Below are 24,601 nucleotides of genomic sequence, written 5' to 3' on the forward strand. Positions count from 1 at the left end.
GGGGGGGAGGAGGACTTGGGTCTGAGGGGGAGGAGAGGGATTTGAGGACCTGGGTCCGAGTGGAGGCGAGTGATTTGAGGACCTGGGTCCGAGTGGAGGAGAGTGATTTGAGGACCTGGGTGTGAGGGGAGGAGAGGGATTTGAGGACCTGGGTCCGAGTGGAGGAGAGTGATTTGAGGACCTGGGTCTGAGGGGAGGAGAGGTTTTTGAGGACCGGGGTCCCATTGGAGGAGAAGGATTTGAGGATCTGGGGTCGAGGGAGGTGGAGAGGGATTTGAGGATCTGGGGTCGAGGGAGGTGGAGAGGGATTTGAGGACCTGGGGTGGAGGGGCAGGAGAGTGATTTGAGGACCTGGGTCCGAGGGGGAGGAGAAGGATTTGAGGACCTGGGTCCGAGTGGAGTAGAGTGATTTGAGGATCTGGGGTCGAGGGAGGTGGAGAGGGATTTGAGGACCTGGGGTCGAGGGGGAGGAGAGGGATTTGAGGACCTGGGGTCGAGGAGTAGGAGAGGGATTTGAGGACCTGGGATCGAGGGGGAGGAGAGGGATTTGAGGACCTGGGGTCGAGGAGTAGGAGAGGGATTTGAGGACCTGGGATCGAGGGGGAGGAGAGGGATTTGAGGACATGGGTCCGAGGGGAGGAGAGTGATTTGAGGACCTGGGTCCGAGTGGAGGAGAGGGATTTGAGGATCTGGGGTCGAGGGAGGTGGAGAGGGATTTGAGGACCTGGGGTCGAGGGGGAGGAGAGGGATTTGAGGACCTGGGGTCGAGGAGTAGGAGAGGGATTTGAGGACCTGGGATCGAGGGGGAGGAGAGGGATTTGAGGACATGGGTCCGAGGGGAGGAGAGTGATTTGAGGACCTGGGTCCGAGTGGAGGAGAGTGATTTGAGGACCTGGGTGTGAGGGGAGGAGAGGGATTTGAGGACCTGGGTCCGAGTGGAGGAGAGTGATTTGAGGACCTGGGTCTGAGGGGAGGAGAGGTTTTTGAGGACCGGGGTCCCATTGGAGGAGAAGGATTTGAGGATCTGGGGTCGAGGGAGGTGGAGAGGGATTTGAGGATCTGGGGTCGAGGGAGGTGGAGAGGGATTTGAGGACCTGGGGTGGAGGGGCAGGAGAGTGATTTGAGGACCTGGGTCCGAGGGGGAGGAGAAGGATTTGAGGACCTGGGTCCGAGTGGAGTAGAGTGATTTGAGGACCTGGGTCTGCGGGGACGAGAGCGATTTGAGGACCTGGGTCCGAGTGGAGGAGAGGGATTTGAGGATCTGGGGTCGAGGGAGGTGGAGAGGGATTTGAGGACCTGGGGTCGAGGGGGAGGAGAGGGATTTGAGGACCTGGGGTCGAGGAGTAGGAGAGGGATTTGAGGACCTGGGATCGAGGGGGAGGAGAGGGATTTGAGGACATGGGTCCGAGGGGAGGAGAGGGATTTGAGGACCTGGGTCCGAGGGGGAGGAGAAGGATTTGAGGACTGGGTCCGAGTGGAGTAGAGTGATTTGAGGACCTGGGTCTGAGGGGGAGGAGAAGGATTTGAGGCCCTGGGTCCGAGTGGAGTAAAGTGATTTGAGGACTTGGACCTGGGTCTGAGGGGAGGAGAGGGATTTGAGGACCTGGGTCTGAGGGGAGGAGAGGGATTTGAAGACCTGGGTCCGAGTGGAGGAGAAGGATTTGAGGATCTGGGGTCGAGGGAGGTGGAGAGGGATTTGAGGACCTGGGGTCTAGGGGCAGGAGAGGGATTTGAGGACCTGGGGTCGAGGGGAGGAGGGGGATTTGAGGACCTGGGGTCGAGGGGAGAGGTTGATTTAATCAAGCAACAACACAAGGGAGCACGTAGCTTGGCAGTATTTAATTCCCATGATATATTTAACTGATCTTTGCATAATATTGTTGAAGTCACATTGTACATATTGCGAGGAATTCCCATGGGTATAACGTGGGTACCTCACATTGTGCATCTTGTGGTTTTTTTTTTGGTTTTTTTCTCATGGAGAGATTCTCGTGCTGTTTTATCCTTCCTTGTTCCCGTTGTTTCTCCTATCCTTGCTCCTGCTACGCCACTGTTGACTGCTCTGCTAGCCGGTTCTTTAAAGGGAAGGGGGACATCCCAAGATAGAATTCTGAAACGTCACTTGCGCCCGTTGCCTCGTGCACGATGGTGATTTGTGGCCCGATGATAGTAATGGTATCCCAAGGAATACGTATAACCAGGATAGGCCCATCTTTACCATGGAGCCAGCAACAGGATGGCATAATCTTTGTGGCATTTGGAAAGGATGCAAAACATGGGATTGTTCGAGCAATATTTGATGCAAGACGTTGATGTACATCTCCATCCCCACCGATGTATTTGTACTCGTCGTGACGACCTGGGCCGTGTTTTGCAGTTCAGAGTTGTTTCGATTTTTCACTAAATTGCTATTGGATTTGAGATTGATGTTTTTTTTTCTTCTTTTAAATGACGGATCGAGGCTCATGGAAGAGCGAGCTGACAGAGGGTGAACCAATGTGGTGGCATTGGGGCCATATTTGCACGTACTGAGGGAATGAACAAAGAGGAGGGGGAAATGAGGCGAGAGGACATTGTTGGGGAGTATTCACAAAACCCCTCCTGACATTTAAAGTAATTGAAACGCTGCTCATCACGTCATTCGAAATGCCTTTTTCACCTCCTTGCTGTTGCTGAGGTTGGACTCGGTGGAATGAACAAGCGACAGAGGGAGGGCCTGCATCATCTCCCTCCGCTTGTGACGTGGTGTTGCAGGCTATTTTTAGATCGTGACGTCACGTTTTGTATGAAAAAGGGAGGAGGAAGGGGGAATGGGGAGCCACGAGAGGCAGCGTCGGCAGCCAGAGGACCCGCGGCACTCTCTGGAGGGCCCCCCTTACCCCCTCACTTAGCTCCTTGGTGACCCAGCGCGACCGCCTGTGTACGCAGATGCAGGCGGGGCTGGATCCGTTTGCCACCCTCGACCGCGTCGCCATGGTCGGACAAGTCGGCAAGGTTGGCGACGAGCTCATTGAAGGCAATCTCCCGGGAAAGGTGAGCGGGCTGTTGGAATTCTTCTTGGCTTCGTTTCCCGCGTTCTTGTTTGTTCTTTGTTTCCAGGTGCACGTAATGTAACGGTCAAGCTGCTGGATCCGCTCACCTTGAAAAGCCTTTGAGATGCAAAAGTGCGTTTCACTATTCATTCACCTGTCGGACCTCCAAGGACACCTTTTGTTTTTACGTATTTCTACCTCCTTTACCTCCCTGGTCTTAACTATTTTTGAATGGACTACTGGTATTCCTGATAATGCTGAGCATTTCTAACTACAATGATGAATAATGTGCTGCCAGTTTATCTTTGAGGTTTTCCTGATCTTCAACGTTCCCTACAGACGTGTTCGACTTTGCTTTGTGAAATACAAGGATTTTTGAAGTTGCAGATTTTATATACTGGAGGCCGAGGTTGGTCATGTGGGGTCAGGGAGTCGGTTGATTATTGGATGTGCCACTGTGCCACTGCCAGTATTTATCATGATGATGTGACATCCGTGGATTTCCCTCGTTCGGTCCGGGGATTGCGTGGTTTGTCTCTATCCCCCAACAATTGCACCCCCCCCCCCCCCACTCCCGTCTGTGTGCGTGTTTCCCCTTTGGGATTTTGCTGCAGTGCAGTTTTACCCTTTTATTCCTTTGTGACATCTGCATCGCAGATCGTCTACAGTTTTTACCAGGCTGACTATGCCAGCCTTTCTGCTTGGGTAATCCCTGCGCTCCATTGATTTTTTTTTTTTTTTGTGCCCGTTCAGTCCACACAGACCGAGGGGACACCTGGTAGGAGCGTCCAACAAATGAACGGTCATGGTCAGCAGCAGCAGCAGGACAGCGATGATGCAGACATCGAAGATGCGGAGAACAGGTCTCTTCTGATAATTCATTTTGATTTTTATTAAAATAATATAATAAAAAACTTCTTTACATGTACCTGTGCACAATTGCTAATACGTGTAGATGAATGGATGGAGTGGGGGGATAGGGTCAGGGATTAGGGAATGGGGGAGGAGGGTGTAAACCTGGAAGCGCTTATCCTGCCAATTAGGGGATATGTATAACTTACAGGTGTTCTACAAAGCCAAAACCAATATTGGCATGAAAAATTTGCCACCACTTTTGATACCACCACTGTGGTATTCCGAATCCATGGGTGAGACACTCCTTTAACTTGGGATAATTCATCCTTATAATCTGGCTCCAGAGAAATTAAATGTAAAGCAACATCAAAACAATGATTGTTTTTCTCTCTATATATAGGAGTAAGGCTCATTGAAGAGCAAGGTAGAGCTGACATTGGGACAAACCTCAAGGGAATGGATGAACAGGAAAGAAGAGAGGGAGGAGGGCAGGAAACACTGAAAATAGCAAGTAAGACGGCTGGGTTAGTAAAGGTTAATTGGGGATGACATGAGATGCTGCTGTGCTTCCTTGAAGTCCTGGAGAGAAGAATGAGACAGAATAACATCTGGGACAGCGTTCCATACAAAGGAGAACAAAGATGGTGGCGGTGGGTTGAGGTGCACACCCAGCTTGGATTTTGGAAATTTAGCCCAGAGAAGGTTACTGGAAGAACATCTGCATCCTGAAGACGCGGAGGAGGGTTGGGGGACAGAGCTGAAGGGACAATGTTGGAGAATAGACGGTGGAGAACAAAGAGGTCAGTGACCTGCGTACGATGTGAGAAAAACAGACCTTGTGCTTTGGCCTCATCATGGGAGATTCAAATCGTTTTAAGAGTTTTATATTCCGCAGAATCCAGGAGAGACAGATTTGATGCGAGGGGTGCCAGCCCATAGCAGAGGGCAGTGCTCCATTGAGCTACTGACAAAGGCCTTGTAGACTGTGGGGAGCTTTGATTTCCCAAGGAAAAACTTGGATTGACGGAGCATACCCAGTCTCCTGCTGGCTTTGGAGGGAAGCTTTGCTTGCTATGTTGTTGGCCCAGCAAAGGTCATTGCTGATAGTGAGGCCTAGGATTTCAAGGGACTGAACCTCTTCCAGTGGATAAACAAGGAAACGTATAGTTGGGTTTGTTTGATGATCATTCTGGAGCGACAGGTTAAGACTGTGAAATTTTCCAGGATTGAAGGACATATTCTATTTATCAGACTATTGTGGAAGCATTTGGAGAGGGAGGTAGAGACAGACTGCTTAGCAGATGAACTGGGGGTACTGTACGACACAATGGAGTCGTCTGTAAAAAGGAAGAGGCTTTTCAGAGCCTTGGATAGGTCATTGATATAGATGAGGAACAAAACTGGGCCCAAATTACTGCCTTGGCCACGTCAGCCAACACAAGTGGGTGAGGGGTGTGGTGGAGGGGAGGGTTCCATTGATTGCAACACGTTGACTATGTGTGTGGAGGGATTCAAACAGCAATCTGTGCTCATTGGTTGTTGTTGTTGTTGTTGTTTTTCTAGAGTACAATGATTTTGTTTTGATAGTTCTCTTTCACTTTAAGGTAGGGTTAAAAAGTTAAATATTTTGGACGTTTTAAAGTTGAAAATGCATCGGTTTTAAAATAAAGCCAAGAGGGATAACCTTCCTGACTTAGTCTGGCAAGGCTTCCATTAAAGTATTCTATTTTGTCCTGTAGAATGCAGTAATAGCATCTCCAGGTCAAGCCACTGGCTTAAAATAACATGACAGCTTTGCGGTTATACAACTCACTTCGGTGGCGTTTACCAAAGATAGCACTGCCTCGAGGGTGTGCACACGTGTGTCATGTTGTTGTGTCATGCATGCATCGTCAGGTCTTTAAATAACTCGGCCTTGTGTTTATAGTTCCCATCAATCCATTTTCCTTTATTCTTCCTTTTTGTGTTAAGCCTGGTGTTGGCTTAGCGGTTAGGGTGCCAGCTTGGGATCCGAGGATCTTGGGTTCCTTAGCGGTTAGGGTGCCAGCTTGGGATCCTAGGATTCTGGGTTCCTTAGCGGTTAGGGTGCCAGCTTGGGATCCGAGGATCTTGGGTTCCTTAGCGGTTGGGGTGCCGGCTTGGGATCCTAGGATTCTGGGTTCCTTAGCGGTTAGGGTGCCAGCTTGGGATCCTGGGTTCCTTAGCGGTTAGGGTGCCAGCTTGGGATCCTAGGATCCTGGGTTCCTTAGCGGTTGGGGTGCCAGCTTGGGATCCTAGGATCCTGGGTTCCTTAGCAGTTAGGGTGCCAGCTTGGGTTCCTTAACGGTTGGGGTGCCAGCTTGGGATCCGAGGATCTTGGGTTCCTTAGCGGTTGGGGTGCCGGCTTGGGATCCTAGGATTCTGGGTTCCTTAGCGGTTGGGGTGCCGGCTTGGGATCCTAGGATCCTGGGTTCCTTAGCGGTTAGGCTGCCAGCTTGGGATCCTAGGATCCTGGGTTCCTTAGCGGTTAGGGTGCCAGCTTGGGATCCTAGGATTCTGGGTTCCTTAGCGGTTAGGGTGCCGGCTTGGGATCCTAAGATCCTGGGTTCCTTAGCGGTTAGGGTGCCGGCTTGGGATCCTTGGATCCTGGGTTCCTTAGCGGTTAGGGTGCCAGCTTGGGATCCTAGGATCCTGGGTTCCTTAGCTATTAGGGTGGCAGCTTGGGATCCTGGGTTCCTTAGCGGTTAGGGTGCCGGCTTGGGATCCTAGGATCCTGGGTTCCTTAGCGGTGAGGGTACCAGCTTGGGATCCTAGGATCCTGTGTTCCTTAGCGGTTAGGGTGCCAGCTTGGGATCCTAGGATCCTGGGTTCTTAGCGGTTAGGGTGCCGGCTTGGGATCCTAGGATCCTGGGTTCCTTAGCGGTTAGGGTGCCAGCTTGGGATCCTAGGATCCTGGGTTCCTTAGCGGTTAGGGTGCCGGCTTGGGATCCTGGGTTCTTAGTGGTTAGGGTGCCGGCGTGGGATCCTAGGATCCTAGGATCCTGGGTTCCTTAGCGGTTAGGGTGCCGGCTTGGGATCCTAGGATCCTGGGTTCCTTAGTGGTTAGGGTGCCAGCTTGGGATCCTAGGATCCTGGGTTCTTAGCGGTTAAGGTGCAAGCTTGGGATCCGAGGATCCTGGGTTCCTTAGCGGTTAGGGCGCCGGCTTGGGATCCTAGGATCCTCGGTTCCTTAGTGGTTGGGGTGCCGGCTTGGGATCCTAGGATCCTAGGATCCTGGGTTCCTTCGCGGTTAGGGTGCCAGCTTGGGATCCTAGGAGACTGGGTTCTTAGCGGTTAGGGTGCCGGCTTTGGATCCTAGGATCCTGGGTTCTTAGCGGTTAGGGTGCCGGCTTTGGATCCTAGGATCCTGGGTTCCTTAGCGGTTGGGGTGCTGGCTTGGGATCCTAGGATCCTGGGTTCCTTAGCGGTTAGGCTGCAAGCTTGGGATCCTAGGATCCTGGGTTCCTTAACGGTTAGGGTGCAAGCTTGGGATCCGAGGATCCTGGGTTCCTTAGCGGTTAGGTTGCCAGCTTGGGATCCTAGGATTCTGGGTTCCTTAGCGTTTAGGGTGCCGGCTTGGGATCCTAGGATTCTGGGTTCCTTAGCGGTTGGGGTGCCAGCTTGGGATCCTAGGATCCTGGGTTCCTTAGCGGTTAGGGTGCCAGCTTGGGATCCTGGGTTCCTTAGCGGTTGGGGTGCCGGCTTTGGATCCTAGGATCCTGGGTTCCTTAGCGGTTGGGGTGCCAGCTTGGGATCCTAGGATTCTGGGTTCCTTAGCGGTTAGTGTGCCAGCTTGGGATCCTAGGATTCTGGGTTCCTTAGCGGTTAGCGTGCCGGCTTGGGATCCTAGGATCTTGTGTTCCTTAGCGGTTAGGGTGCCAGCTTGGGATCCTAGGATTCTGAGTTTGAATCCCGGTTGATCGCTGAATTAACGCCACGGGTTGACTCAGCCTGTGATACTTCCAAGGTCGGCAAATTGAGTACCAGCTTGCTGGGATGAATGATCCCGGTGTGTACCTCGATTTAGAATAGGTATACCGTATCCCTGCGCATCGTAAGAGGCGACTAAGGGTTGGCGTCAGGAAGGGCATCCGGCCATAAAAACATTGCCTCAAACAGGGAACCATGATTGTCTAGTGCGGAAAGGAACCATGATTGATTGCCCCTGCTCTAGCGGGGAAAATGGCTTTAAAACGATCATTCATTTCATTCTTCCTTTCTGTGCTATTTTATTTCATTTGTGTGTGCCAACATTGGTGTAATTTGCAGTTGTTTTCACCAGAGTAGTTTTTTGCGAAGGTCCCACCTATGGTGAACAAACATGTTCATTCAAATTCCAACCATATCAAAGTCCATGTATTCACCTTCAGCTTTTACCTTTACTCTGGAGATATTAAGTTTGCTTCTGTCTCGGACTGTTTTCAGCACAACCAAAACTCTGGGCCTAGTGGAAACAAGATCTTGATCTCCAAACTGTTACCTTTACCTTTACTGTTACCTTTACAAACGTGCCGCTTATAATGCCAAATGCGTTCTATATTTTTCGTTTTCTCTGCAACACCTGTGCAGGTGCTTTGGGATAGAGAGGAGCAGCTTGCGACGCAGGCGACGAGTGAAGCCTGTGCATCAGGATACAACTGAGAGCGAGGAGGACGTGAGCGAAATGAACCACCGGTCCCGGTGGAACTCCCGTACAAGTCCTCACCATGACACGAAGCTTCACGGAGAGGTGCGTCCTTCCTCGCACAACGGTTCCGTCAATTTATCGAGCGGTCATTAATTATGAGACTTGTGGTCTTTTCATTTATCCAAAATGTTTTATTCAATTCCACGTATCACGGCAACATGCCACATTTCACTCAAATCGTATCATAAAGCAAAAGAAGACCCTGAGATCTGTCAAAAATAAATCCGAATGACCCATAAAAACCAGAACAGTACTCAGTAGAGTGCATACCTGCTCCAGGCTGAACAGTTTGTTTTGTATCCCACTGATTGGCCAGATCTGCATCTGATTGGAGGTAACAATTCCAATAATAAGAATTACCACTTGAGTTAAATATATTTCTCATTGAGTTAAATATATTTCTCATTGAGTTAAATATATTTCTCCTGGAGTTAAATATATTTCTCACTGAGTTAAATATATTTCTCCTGGAGTTAAATATATTTCTCATGAAGTTAAATATATTTCTCATTGAGTTAAATATATTTCTGCTGGAGTTAAATATATTTCTCACTGAGTTAAATATATTTCTCCTGGAGTTAAATATATTTCTCATGAAGTTAAATATATTTCTCATTGAGTTGAATATATTTCTCCTGGAGTTAAACATATTTCTCACTGAGTTAAATATATTTCTCCTGGAGTTAAATATATTTCTCATGAAGTTAAATATATTTCTCATTGAGTTAAATATATTTCTCATTGAGTTAAATATATTTCTCCTGGAGTTAAATGTATTTCTCACTGAGTTAAATATATTTCTCCTAGAGTTAAATATATTTCTCATGAAGTTAAATATATTTCTCATTGAGTTAAATATATTTTTCCTGGAGTTAAATATATTTCTCATTGAGTTAAATATATTTTTCCTGGAGTTAAATATATTTCTCATTGAGTTAAATATATTTCTCATTGAGTTAAATATATTTCTCCTGGAGTTAAATCTATTTCTCCTGGAGTTAAATATATTTCTCATGAAGTTAAATATATTTCTCATTGAGTTAAATATATTTCTCCTGGAGTTAAATATATTTCTCATTGAGTTAAATATATTTCTCCTGGAGTTAAATATATTTCTCATGGAGTTAAATATATTTCTCCTGGAGTTAAATATATTTCTCATGGAGTTAAATATATTTCTCCTGGAGTTAAATATATTTCTCATGGAGTTAAATATATTTCTCCTGGAGTTAAATATATTTCTCATTGAGTTAACTATATTTCTCCTGGAGTTAAATATATTTCTCATGGAGTTAAATATATTTCTCATGGAGTTAAATATATTTCTCATGGAGTTAAATATATTTCTCATGGAGTTAAATATATTTCTCATTGAGTTAAATATATTCCTCATGGAGTTAAATATATTTCTCATGGAGTTAAATATATTTCTCATGGAGTTAAATATATTTCTCCTGGAGTTAAATATATTTCTCAGAGTTAATTATATTTCTCCTGGAGTTAAATATATATCTCACTGAGTTAAATATATTTCTCCTGGAGTTAAATATATTTCTCATGGAGCTAAATATATTTCTCATGGAGTTAAATATATTTCTCACTGAGTTAAATATATTTCTCCTGGAGTTAAATATATTTCTCATGGAGTTAAATATATTTTTCATGGAGTTAAATATATTTCTCATGGAGTTAAATATATTTCTCATGGAGTTAAATATATTTCTCATGGAGTTAAATATATTTCTCATGGAGTTAAATATATTTCTCATGGAGTTAAATATATTTCTCATTGAGTTAAATATATTTCTCATGGAGTTCAATATATTTCTCATGGAGTTCAATATATTTCTCATGAAGTTAAATATATTTCTCCTGGAGTTAAATATATTTCTCATGGAGTTAAATATACTTCTCATGGAGTTCAATATATTTCTCCTGGAGTTAAATATATTTCTCCTGGAGTTAAATATATTTCTCACTGAGTTAAATATATTTCTCCTGGAGTTAAATATATTTCTCCTGGAGTTAAATATATTTCTCACCGAGTTAAATATATTTCTCATGGAGTTAAATATATTTCTCATGGAGTTAGATATATTTCTCATGGAGTTAAATATATTTCTCACTGAGTTAAATATATTTCTCCTGGAGTTAAATATATTTCTCATGGAGTTAAATATATTTCTCATGGAGTTAAATATATTTCTCATGGAGTTAAATAATGAAACGATGGTTTTTGGAATTTTGAAACAACGAGGGCCGAATTTACAAAAGGCGTTAAAGCCGTGGTTCCCAACCAGTGGGCCATGGCCCCCTCGGGGGCCATGGTGTATTTCTTGGGGGGCCATGGGGTAATTTGAACCATACTAAAAATTATATATATATATATTTTATTTTTTTTGATATTGTTTTGACTTTTATATTGTTTTGTTTTTTTCCTATTGCAGATTTGACGTTATGGCTTCTGGGAGTAAAAAAAGAAAGTATCTTGACGAATACATAAAGCTTGGATTCACGTCCATTACCGTGTCTAGCCAAGAGAAACCACAATGTGTGCTGTGTCACAAGGTTTTGAGTACTGAATCCATGAGGCCATCCAAATTGAAGTTGCACCTCGAGACGAATCACGCACAACATGCAAAGCAGGATCCCGAATTTTTCAAGCGGCATGAAAAGAAATTTAAAGCGACAGAAGTTGGATGAGGGAGGAGCTTTTCAACAACAAAATGTAGCAACTGTCCAGGCTTCTTATGAAGTTTCTCTTGAAATTGCAAAGAAGAAGAAAACCCCACTCGATTGGGGAGACACTCATCAAGCCTTGTACCCTCCTCATTGTCGAATGGGTTCTCGGCAAGGCAGAGGCTCGCAAAGTTGAACAGGTGTCTTTATCGAATAACACAGTGCAGCGTCGTATCCGTGACATGGCGGAAGATGTGAAACAACAGATCATCAATGAGATTAAGGTGGCGCCTTTCGGCTTGTTTTCTTTTCAACTTGATGAATCGACCGATGTTAGTTCGTGCTCCCAGCTACTGGCATTCGCTTGCTATGTCAAGGGAGATGATATCAAGGAAGAATTCTTGTTCTGCATTGCCCTGGAAACAATGACAAAAGCTAACGAGGTCATGGAAAAAATGAAGTTGTTCTTCGATGTGGGAGGAATTCAGTGGGAGAATGTATGTCCAAGAGAAACCAAGACAAGAGTTTTTAGTCTGTACTGACGGTGCTCCTGCCTTGCTTGGTTCCAAATCCGGATTCCAAGCAAAAGTGAAGATGCTGGCACCACTAGCGAAAGGAACCCACTGTATGATTCATTGCTATGCCCTGGCTTGTAAGACTCTCCCTCTCTTATTGAAGAAAGTTAATAAAGTCGTAATCAAGATTGTTAACTACATCAAGGCAGGGGCTCTCAACACCTGAATGTTCAAGGAGCTGTGCAAAGACATGAATGCGGAACATGAAACGTTGCTGTACTATACTGCTGTATGCTGGCTTTCGAAAGAGAATGTTCTGAACCGTGTCTTTGAAATTCCTGCGGAAGTCAAACATTTCTTGAATCTTCGAGGGAAACATGACCTCCTGCAGCATTACGACAAATAATTGTGGAACGAACGACTTGCTTATCTTGCTGACATTTTCGAGCAGCAGAACCAGCTGAACCTCAAGCTCCAAGGAAGAGCGACTAATATTATTCTTTTCCACGATCATCTCAGAGGATTTGTTGCCAAGTTCCAAAACTGGCGCAGGAAAGTGAACACAGGAAACATTGCTATGTTCGAAAGAATGTCTGAATTGCAAGACAGCATGGGAAAAGCGCTTGATCCCATACTGAAAAATGACATTCTTGAGCATTTGCAGTCACCGGAGCTAGAATTTCATAAGTATTTTCCTGATTTAGACGACAATGAGGCAAAAATTGTGAGGAATCCTTTTTCTGTCAACCTTTGCGTGGAGAGCATGCCGGAGGCAATGCAAGATGAATTCCTGGATCTCCGAAACGATTCATTTGCCAAAGACACATTCGAAGAGAAGAGCTTGATGGAGTTTTGGGTGGGAATGGGTCGCTACCCTAATATCAGCCAGATAGCTATCCGGGTGCTTCTGCCATTCTCGTCTACCTATCTCTGTGAAGCGGGGTTTTCCACGCTGTTGAATATCAAATCGAAACAGCGTAATCGGCTCCATGTGGAAGATGACCTCCGCTGTGCCCTGACTGTGACTCAACCACGGATACCCCAATTGGTAGCCAAAATGCAATTTCAACCATCCCACTGAGTTTTTAATTCACTTTTACGGTGCATGCACCGCGTCCCTAGTTTTGATTACCTGAGTTGTTGTCAAATTGAGTTTCTTTTTGTGAGATTATAACACACTGCGTTAAATACAGACACAACAGAGGTTTTTAGTTTTCACATATTCTTGACTTGGAACCTTTTCATACTGTTTTCTTGTGTGACAGTTCTATTTTATGCTGTCCATAGTGTTGCTACTGATGATGTTAAAATCTCATATCAAACATGAATCATTCGAGCGACATTGCTTTGTTTGCTTCTTCCAAAAACGATGTAGTTGGGAGCCAGTGACGACCAGAAAAAAACTCTGGAACTAAATGTTCATGTTGGCTACTTGGAATTCCTCATTTTCTGTGTAATAATTTACCAATTCTCATGCAAACAAAATAGCCAATTAAAGGGAAAAACACCTCTCAGAATGCACCACAGAGCATCTAGAAATCAAAATTTTTATGGGGGGGCATGCCCCCAGTTCCCCCTAGCCTGCTTACACGTGCTCCGCTGCTCGACCCTCGCGAAAGGGAGGGGGGTGCTGGGGATGTACTCTGAGAGCCAAGGAGGCCATAACACAAAAAAGGTTGGGAACCCCTGCGTTTAAGAGTTAGATGCATGTAGAATCGCTAATCGTGCATTGATCACCCATTCAAAGTTAATCTCCCCTTCAAAGTTAATCTCCTATTGTTGAAGAGTGTTTATCCAATATGTGATCAAAACCTAACCACAAGCATTTAAATAACAAAGAAACTTTTACATGCCAGTGTAAAACTTGTTCAAGAGTGCATTTAAGGCCTTGAAGCAAGCTTTCGGCAAAAATGTTAGTTAGGACTGCAGTTGTACTCTCATATACTTCCTGGCAGTTGAAGTTAACTTGAGAATAACTCTAAAGGTACGGAAGGAGTGGCAAAACGTCACCAGATCTGCATACATAATAAATAGCTAGTCACTAATTAATTTTATACTGGAGTATACAACCCAAACATAAAAGATGATAGATGTTTCAATATCCATCATCGATCACTTCAATCTAGATTACCCAGAGTGCCATACATGTGGGAACCATAGCTTGGATATAGAGATTGTACACATTCACAGATTGTCTCTTCCTCTTCCATGATCATTGTTGGAGAGATGGAGGCATGGATGAGTGGAGGTAGAGATGGCTAAGTTGATTCCACCAAACCCCTCGGAGAAGATGTAGCTTGAACTCGATTACCCCCTAAAAAGACAACTTTTTCGGGCGTGGCTCCGCCCACAATGGGCGCAATACGCCCACTCTATGCAGGACACAACTAGATCATGATATCAACCTCCCACCCAAGTTTCATCAAGATCGGATGAAATCATCGAGTAGTTATGCTGCGGACAGACAAACACACAGACACACACCCATGACGAATATAGTGCTCACTCTGTTTGATAACTCGTGTACCAATAGGTTGACGACTTGTGGAGAATCAGTTTGTACCCATTTGCTCCTAAGTCCCAATAGTTCCAGATAGTCTGACTCGGCTAGTGAAGTGTCGTTGCAAAGCAAGCAAATGCACCTTCAGATGCTCATTCAAAGCCAATGAGAAGCCATGTACAGAGTTGTGTCTCTGTGAATCTTCCAAGGATGCTTGTAGCAACATGTATAATGTACAAGTGGCTGATGCTATTGAAGATGATGTGGAGGAAGGCGAAGATGAGATGGAAGGTTACCGAGATAAGTCAATTTGGGCCTTCTACTGTGATGAACTATGGACGTTGTATATCAAAGTCAATGGAAATCTCTGTACTTGACTGAGAGGAATATATGTTTATCCTCCTAAAGTTCCTGCAGAGTATTCATTGCTATCATAAAAGCAGCTTTTCCAATGTAATGTTGCAGTGATTTTCTTTTCCTTAAGAATGCTGTGTTTCCTATTCGTTTTGACCTTTAAAAAGCCTTTAAAGGATCTTTATTGACTTCTACATATTTACTGATGATTCCTCCAACAAATTACTGCCTCATCTATCTGCCAATGTGAAAATCTTGGAGGCTTTTGTAATAAATGCATTGTCATAAACTTTTTTTTGGAATTTTTGAGACATTTTGTAAAAATTTTAGGAATCTCTGCATAAAATTGCTAATTATGGTCAGAAAATCAAACAAACGTGTTTAGTTGCTCTTTAGGTTCCCTAGAATAAAAAAAAGCTTATTTGACACTTTTAATATTCAAATCCCTCGGAATTTCAAGTTTGCTTCCAATATCAAGTCAAAACTTTGACTAGGCCACTCAAGAACATTTATTTTCTTCTTATTCAGCCACTCCAGTGTGGCTTTAGCTTTGTGCTTTGGTAATTGTCCTGCTGAAATGTGAATCGCCTCCCCAATTTCAAATTCATGGCTGATGGAAGCAGGTTTTCATCAAGGATTCGCCTGTACTTTGCACCATCCATTGGCACTTCTATCCTGACAAGCTTGCCAGTCCCCGTTGATGAAAAGCAGCCCCATAACATGATGTGCAGTGTTAGGGTTGCGCCAGACATAACGCTTTGAATTTAGACCAAAAAGTTCCATATTTGTGTTGTCTGAATACAAATCATTCTACACATCCCTACAGTATCATTAAGACACATTTCATAAACTCCATATGAGCTTTAGATGTGTCCTTTTCAATAATGGCTTCTTTCTTGCCATCTGTCCATAGAGGCCAGCTTTGTAAAGGGAACGGGATATTGTTTATTGATGAACACTGACCCCTATCTCGGACATAGAGCTCTGCAGATCTGTCAAAGTCATTGATGGGTTTACAGTGATATCCCAAACCAGTTTCCTGCTTGCCCGGCTGCTGAGTTTGTATGGGCAACCTGATCTGGGTAGAGTCTTGGTGGTATGATGTGTCTTCCACTTCGAAATGATGGATTTCACCGTACTCAAAGGGATAATAAGTGACTGTGAAATCTTCTTATAACCCTCTCCTGAGTGGTGGTTCTTCATCACTTTATGTCTGACTTATTTGGAAATCTCCTTGGTCTTCATGGTTTCCATGTTGTTTGACCAAGTGAGTTGCACCTTAAAACTCCTAGATAAGTGTGGCAGCTTCATTTATAAGTTAAACCAATGATTGCAAAGAGGTGAAACCTATTACAGGTATTTTGGAACCTTTCAAACAAATAATTTGCTTCTGAAGTGATTTACAGTTAATTACGCAAAGGATTGGAATAATTGTGCAACTGTGAATCATCTGATTACCACCGCCACCAAAGGTGGATGGAGGTCATGTTTTCACCCCTGTCTGTCTGTTTGTCCGTTTGTTTGTCCATTTGTTTGTGAACAAGATGTCTCAGTGGACAGATTAGTTGTGGACAGATTCGGACGAAATTTGGCAGAGAGGTAGCGTATGTGACAAGGGCTAAATTATTTGATTTTGGTGAAGATCCGATCCGACTACTATAATTTAAGTGATTATTCACCATTGAGAGATAGGGCCAAAAACTATACATGACAGGATATCTCAAAAAGTTGTGGACGGATTTGGACGAAACTTGGTGGAGAGGTTGTGTGTGTGACAAGGAAGAATTGATTCGATTTTGGTGAAGATCTGAATATGGATTTGGAACTGACTTGGACTGCCCCTTCTTCACCACCCTGCCAATGCCGTGTCTCTTCTTAAACCTGGACAGCCAGCCTCCAGCCTGGTGTTGGGCTAGCGGCTCGGGTGCCAGCTTAGGATTCCAGGATCCTGGGTTCGAATCCCGGTCGATCGCTGAATTAACGCCAGGGGGGTTGACTCAGCCTGTCAAATTCCCTGCTTGTCGTAAAAGGCGACAAAAAGGGTTGGCGGCAGGAAGGGCATCCGGCCTTAAAACATTGCTTCAAAAAAAAGGGGATAAAAAAAACAACAACAACCACGGTCCCCGAAAAAGGCCAACCCCCGCTTTGCGGGGAATAATGGCATCTAAATGTGTTTTTTTTTTTATACGAGTTATTTTATTTTTAGTGATTCTTCACCATTGAGTGATAGGGCTAAAACCAACATATAGCAGGATATCTCAAATGGTTATAGATTGATTTGCACGAAACTTGGTGGACAGGTTGTGTGTGTGACGAGGATGAATCTATTCAATTTTGGTGAAGATCCGGATCCGGCTAGTAGAATTTTTAAGTGATTCTTCACCTTTGGGAGATGGGGCCAAAAACGATACAAAGCAGGATATCTCAAAAAGTTGTGGACAGATGATTTGGATTAAATGTGATTCTGTATTGTGATTTTCTTGTCTACAATGGGATATAAAACCTAAATTGTTCATCTGGCCGAGGTATGCTCTCTACTGAGTGCCGTTCTAGTTTTCTATGTTAATCTAACATATTCACATTTATCTGCATTTTATAGCTTTATCCGTTTGAGTAGTTTGTGAAGACTCTATACATTAAGTTTGCTTTGAAAGCATCATGAAATAAGCTCAAGTGGCATCAAAATGTGAAAACTCTGGAGGGGGGTGAATACTTCTGTAGGCCACTGTAAGTGCGACAAATACTGAAGGAAGACCTTGGGATTTTTTCCCCATACAAAATCCAGCTTTTCCAGGCACTTAATGAAAATGATCATAGAAGACGGAATGGGTTTTTAAACCGCTTTTCTAAAGCACTGGAAAATTATGACCTTTGTATCGATGACATAATTTCCTCTGACGAGTCCCATATTTACATTAATGGAATGTTGAATGAACAGAATTCCCTATCTTGGGATGGAGAAAGGCCCCAAGAACATGAAGAAGAATTGCTTCACTCCCCGTAAATTACCGTCTGGGATGGATTTAGTTTGTCACGAAGCTACGGTCCCTAATTTCTTGAAAACCCGAATATCGAAATGGCAGTAACTGGCATGAGACGATTTATCTTCCCATACTGAATACTATGGAACGGTGAGAAATCATGAAAATCTGTGGTATAAACAAGATGGAGGCACATCCCACACCTCAAATGAATGTCTTGCTTGTTTACAATGATTCCAACACAATTACACTTGTTACAACAGAAGGAAGTGACACCGTCTCTTGGGTAGTGCATCTGTACCATAACAAAATAGTTTTTTTTTAATTGGATTAAAAAAAAATACAATCACAATACACCACATCCTGTTGAACGCCATTTACCCATATGCAGAGTGAGAAACACTACCGTAAAACTTTGTGTCATGGATTGCAAGTCTTCGTGGATTGTAAAGTATAACTACATGTGTAATTTATGATGGAAAAGGGCCCAGAACGGTCTGTTGATGCTTTCATAAAGGTTCACAGGGGGTCATAACGGTTATTGAAACAAGCATTCTGAATTCACCTTTCCATATACCATATGCGTAATATTATTCCAAATTGTGCAATAACCTCCTTATGCAAATATATGTGATCATATGACCCGTTTTTTAAAGCATATACAGTGCATTCAGAAAGTATTCAGACCCCTTTACTATTTTCACATTTTGTTATGTTGCAGCCTTATGCTGAAATCGTTTAAATTCTTTTTTTCCCTCATCAATCTGCACTCAATACCCCATAATGACAAAGAGAAAACTGGATTTTAGAAAGTTTTGCAAATTTATTAAAAAGAAAAAACTGAAATATCACATTTACATAAGTATTCAGACCCTTTGCAATTTTTTTTTATTTTTATTTTTTTTGTATACAAGATCGAGGCTCGTGAAAGAGCTAACATTAATCACACAAAAAGTCAAACCGACACACAAAACACAAAAAATAAGGGGAGCGGCTGACAAGATGGGGAGAGAGGGGGAAGGACACAAACACAACATTTGAGAGGGGGGACAACGGGAGAAATGTGGGAGGGGGAGAGCTTTGGGGGAGGTGGGAGAGGTATAAAACATATGAACACTGTAAGGACTTCCAGGAAAGAAGTTGGAATTTCCAAAAAAAAAAAAAATGTATCTGGGGTGAATTAACGGGCGTAGAAAAGATCAAGGTTTTGGATGGGGGAAGATAAGAGATGGTGGTGAACAGCTGTTTTTGACACTTGAAATTTAGCTCAGGTGCCTCCCATTTCTCTTGATCATCTTTGAGGTGTTTCTACACCTTGATTGCAGTCCACCTGTGGTAAATCCAATTGATTGGACATGATTTAGAAAGGCACACACCTGTCTATATAAGGTCTCACAGCTGACTGCATATCAGAGCAAAAACCAAGCCATGAGGTCGAAGGAACTGCCTGCAGAGCTCAGAGACAGGATTGTGTCGAGGCACAGATTTGGGGAAGCCTACAAAAAATCTCTGCTGCATTGAAGTTCCCAAGAGCACAGTGGCCTCCATCATTCTTAAATGGAAGAAGTTTGGAACAACCAGGACTCTTCCTAGAGCTGGCCGCCCGGCCAAACTGAGCAATCGGGGGAGAAGGGCCTTGGTAAGAGAGGTGACCAAGAACCCGATGGTCACACTGGCTGAGCTCCAGAGATCCTGTGTCGATATGGGAGAAACTTCCAGAAGGACAACCATCACTGCAACACTCTACCGATCTGGGATTTATGGCAGAGTGACCAGACGGAAGCTTCTCCTCAGTGAAAGACACATGAAAGCCCGCTTGGAGTTTGCAAAAAAGCCCCTAAAGGACTCTCAGACTGTGAGAAACAAGATTCTGTGGTCTGACGAAACCAAGATTGAACTGTTTGGCTTCCGTCTGGCCACTCTGCCATAAATCCCAAATCGGTGGAGTGTTGCAGTGATGGTTGTCCTTCTGGAACTTTCTCCCATCTCCACACAGGATCTCTGGAGCTCAGCCAGAGTGACCATCAGGTTATTGGTCACCTCTCTTACCAAGGCCCTTCTTTTTGTAATTTGGCCTCATTTTTTGTAATTCAGAGAGAAGGGAAGGAAGATTGGGAGTATATAGGAGTATGGGGATAGAAAAGAAGAAAGGGAGAGAGTGTTAAGAAAAATTCTGTCATGTTGGCATACAAAATAAATAGATGACTGCTTTCTATGGGGATGACTTTAAAAGGATGACTTTAAAAGTGAAGAGCCACGGGGTAACAGAATGTCTGAGTGAAGAAGGGAAATATCAGACGGGATATTAAGGGACCTTAATATGGGAAGGGACTTGTATGAGATATATCGTTGGTTTGGCGGTCGGGAGATTCCCCATGTGAACGCCCCTCAATAATTTACTGGATGCTGACATCATTAACATCCAAATCTGGAAAATAAAGTTAAACAAGTCAGAAAAAAAACATTAAAAATATGAAAAAAAACTAAGGTATGGAATTCCCCAAAAACAACCAAGTAGGAAGGATGGCAAGGTAGGATTGACACCACAATACAACTCCACAATTATTTGACGGATTACTATAACGACGTATTTTGACATTTTTCTATCTCAATGCCACAACAAATAAAATACACAATTACACCAACCCACACCACAAATCTACACCTACACTTCTAACATGAACATCCTCATGCTATACGGGACTTTCAAAATGACACATGAATGTGAAATGAGGCCTTTTGTGCATGCGCTGTGTGTTTGTTTATGGTGACTCGGTTTGGCATGACGGGCACTTTTAACTTGCCAATGCTAGCATGAAAGGTGTGATTTAAATGGTCTTTTAAACACAATTTTCAGCATTTAGATGAAAGTGGCAATTTTAAGATGGTTAACCGTAAATCTGTTCCTGAATGCAAATCGGACTCGCGGAAATATAGGAATACGAGAAATCTTCCTGTATGGGAGAGGTCAGGATTGTACCATTTACTGTTAGGACATTCTAGCGCGGTCGTGGATATAACACACCCACTTCAACTTTTAGCAAGAGATGCAAAAATCCAGTAAGATTTATCTTGCGACTTTGGAGCCAAATAAACATTATATTAATAAAAGCCTGTACAGTTCCCAACCCAAAGCCCCCTGTTCTGCGAAAAATCGCAAAGGACCGGGTATCTATTCTCTGCGCAAACACAAAAGGGGACTGGATGACGAAGCCCATGCTACTATCCTGTTCCCTGAACCTACAACCTACGTGGTCTCGAGGGAAAGAACAATTACATACATGCTGACAATTGTTTTGGAAGACCAACAGGAAGGCATGGGTCACGGCAGCAATTTCCATGAACTGGTTCCATAACTGTTTTGTTCCTCAGGTGGAGTCAAAACCTGTCAAAACCTGTCAAAACCTGTCAAAACCTGTCAAAACCTGTCAAAACCTGTCAAAACCTGTCAAAAACAAAACCTTGTGTTCAAGGTTCTGCTCGTCGACAATGCTCCTGATCATCCAGCGTATCTGAAGGTGGCTCACTCGAACATCGAGGTGATCTTCCTGCCGCTCAACACCACCTCCCTGATCCAGCCGCTCGACCAAGGGGTCGTCTCCACTTTTAAATCATATTACGTCGCCGCACCTTTCGCCGCATTTTGGATGCAATGGACTCCATCTCACCATCGGGCAGTGTTGGAAAGAGTTCAACATAGCCCACTGTATCGGTGCCATCAAAAAGAGTCTCCACCATCACCTCTTGCTGGAAAAAACATGCAGCCATAGGTAGTGAAAAACTTTAAGGCTTTCCCGACAACACGGAGGAGAGGCATGAAATTACAAGTTTGGCACGGCAGGTGGGAGGGGAAGACTTTGCCGATATGGAGCTTGAGGAGTTGGATGATCTTACCACCATGCATGCCGACGAGCTCACCAAGGAGATGTTGGATGCCATTACCGAGGTTTCCGAGGAGGAGCAGGAGGTGGGCAGTGATGAGGAGGAATAAGTGCTGAGGTCCAATCTCACTGTCAAGTTCTTTGGTGAGGTGCTGCAGGACATGTGGGCAATTTCCGACGGTGCAAGATGCTGACCCGGTCATAGAGCATTACCTCAAGTTTAAGAGGGGGTTGGATGACGTGATTCCCCCATACAAAGAGCTGCACAGAAACCTGTGACAATCTACCAGGCAGCTCTCCATCATGCATTTTTTTTCACGCTGGTCCTTCCACCTCACCAGCTTCAGCACCCTCTCCTCTCCTGCCTGTCGTGCCTTTCCTGCCTCCCCCTCAGCGCACAAATCATCAGTGACATCACCTGCATCAGCTTCAGTGCCCTCACCTACATTCCTTTCAGTGCACTACTCGTAATCAGCCTCACCTGAGTTGTCTTCAGAGGAGTTCACTGGATTTTACTTCTTCATCAGCATCATCATTCGAAAAGTTGCATACGTTTGTGAAATAAAAATTTGAAATGGTACATGCTGTTTGTTTTTTGGTTTTTTGGTGTTTTACGGTATAGTTTGTTGAGCACTTTTCATAAACTGTAATCACATTTCTTCAATAAACATTGTAAAAGGTACCTGGTGTTGTCCTTTTTTATTTGTCAGCATTTTTTGAAACTGCAATCATGTGCATTCACAGTCGATATCTTTTTTAACTTTGTTAAATATTCCCCTATGAATCAGGAACCGTTGGGAACCTATCCTCCTTTTCCCCATTGAAACAATTCCCCGACATTCATGGAGTCGCCATTCGCGGTGTCGCCATTCACTGCCTTTTCACGAATCACGAACTGCCAGGAACCTTTCCCCCTTTTCCCCATTGAAACAATGCCCCAACATTCGCGGCCTTTTTTTGCAAATCAGGAACTGCCGTGAATATATCCCCCCTTTTCCCATTGAAACAATGCCCCCGCATTTGCGGATTTGACATTCGTGGCATTTTCCAGGAACATATCCCCGTGAATGTCGGGGTCCGACAGTAGGCTATTCTCCCATCTAAAGGTCCATTACCATGAAGATAAGTTTGTCCAATTTATTACTGAACGCTTATCTGTTGCAATTCGATAGGAGACATTAATACTCCGTTTAGGGAAAAAAGAGTTTGTCCAAAGTAGCTGGTAAAATGTGACTGCTGCTTGCCAATAAGTGTGATGCCCTTGAAGTTATGCGAAGGGGGTCAAAATAGGTACATTGAAATCTTCATGTTTAATGAGAATGTTAGAGGACATGCTGGTGACCACTATTTAGCACTTGGACGTTTGGACCACACGAGAATGGCGCAGATCTCTGATTTATGAGAGGTGGAGGATTTTATCCACAAGCTACCGAATTGTTCATAATCGGCAACATTTCAGATTACAGATAAGCAAAATGATATGAGATTGCATTCCAGACAGGACAAGTCAAGTTGATTAGGAAGTCGCTGTCTGGGTTTTGTTCTTTTCAGGAAGTCGCTCTGGGTTTTCTTCTTTTAAACCCGGTGCATGATGTATAATGGGCATATTTAGCCGAGATAAATTGGCATGCTATAAAACGATTTTCTTTTTTTTTGTGTTTCCAGGAAACTGCTTCTCGAGTGCGACCGCTCTGTGTGTGGGGCAATGCGGTACCGTTCTCGAGCGTGGGGCACTGCGGTACGGTGACGCTGACGCGCGTCGCTCCCTGGCGGAGGTGCCTGGTTCCAAGCGCGTGCTTCCTCGTGCTGGCGCTCATTCTATCCTTGGTTTATCTCCTGCCTCCAATCATTTGACTATCTGCTCAAACCCTTTTACTACACTTTGTTCCTTTCCCACCACAAGCAAAACCCTGAGGTTTCATCTGAGCAACTTTGTACATAATGGATAAACTCTTTTGAAGTCTTTCTTTTAAAACGACAAAAAACCCCAATGTAGTCGCGTTAGAAAACGTCACCCGGTTTATATGAAAGTATGAACATTATAGTGAGCCAGGAATACCTTTTATGAAAGCCTATTCCGTTTGTGTAGTTTTGCAAGGATAAAATAAAACATTCAACTTAACTTATTGCCAATAGTGTGATCTAAAGGGCTTCGGATGTAAAGGTACAGTGACCAATTTGAGCGTAATGCAGGTTAAGGTCTTTAGGCCATGCCCAAATCAGGTCGTTCCAATGGTTATCCTAAGTGGGTATGTTTCACCATTTAAGGCCATAATATGTCAGTCTGCCTCGATGCTAAGTTTTGCCATGTTCCTTCTTGCATTGGAAGAGAAAGCTCACATTTGACCTAGGCAGATTAAACCAAATGAATGGTGCTATTTCAACTACCAATGGCCAGAAGTAAACCGGCGTTTGCCAAATCGTGCGCTTCATAAGAGTACTGCACATGTCTATTCTCTTTTCACACATTTAAATTACCTTTCACATCCTTGTAAAGTGTCTTGTTCCTCCCCCATCCTTGTAAAGTTCATCTGTAAGTTTCTCTTTCAAAATGCAAACCATTTGGAAAAGAAAATAAATAACATTTTAAGAGTAGGGTTACGTTTGTGATGTCAGTTTCGAAGTGAGATGCCAAATCACAGGTCAGGTACAGCACTGGTTTAACATTGAATTTCATCAAGTTTTGCTTTTTAACTCAACTGGACTACCGTCCAGTTGAGTTCATCACATACTGAACCCTCCGGCGTCCGGCGTCTGTCGTCGTCGTCGTCGTCTGTCTTTTGTCGTCCGTTAACTTTTCAACGTTAACACTCCAGCGTCCACAAATATCAACCGATTCTGATCAAACTTGACATGCAGCATCCTTACCCCAAGGACCAGGTTGGTATTACATTTCAGCCCGATCCGTTGAAAAATGGCGGACGTAGGCGACCATTTTGTTTTTGGTCATGAAAACGACGTTAACACTCTAGCGTCCACAAATATTAACAGATTTTGATCAAACTTAGAACCCTTACCACACAAGGTAGGTTGCTATTGCATTCCAACCCGATCCGTCACAAAATGGCCGCCATAGGCCGCCATATTGTTTTCAGCTCC

At 44.0% G+C, this 24,601-nt stretch overlaps 1 protein-coding gene across 2 annotated transcripts in view; it reads left to right on the forward strand.

Annotated features, from left to right (window-relative positions):
- LOC137434132 (uncharacterized) overlaps window positions 1–24,097 on the forward strand; it is a 65,407-nt gene extending 41,310 nt beyond the window's left edge. For both annotated transcript variants that reach the window (XM_068126834.2, XM_068126835.2), the window contains exons 3-6: window positions 2,929–3,033; window positions 3,786–3,895; window positions 8,475–8,634; window positions 23,168–24,097. In XM_068126834.2, the coding sequence (XP_067982935.2) occupies window positions 2,929–3,033; window positions 3,786–3,895; window positions 8,475–8,634; window positions 23,168–23,356 (564 nt within the window). In that variant the 3' untranslated portion in view covers window positions 23,357–24,097. The remainder of the gene's footprint in view (window positions 1–2,928; window positions 3,034–3,785; window positions 3,896–8,474; window positions 8,635–23,167) is intronic.
- The last annotated feature ends 504 nt before the right edge of the window (window positions 24,098–24,601 follow it).

This window comes from Myxine glutinosa, chromosome 10 (genome assembly GCF_964187855.1).
Source record: "Myxine glutinosa chromosome 10, kmMyxGlut1.1, whole genome shotgun sequence".
In the NCBI taxonomy this organism is placed as follows: domain Eukaryota; kingdom Metazoa; phylum Chordata; class Myxini; order Myxiniformes; family Myxinidae; genus Myxine; species Myxine glutinosa.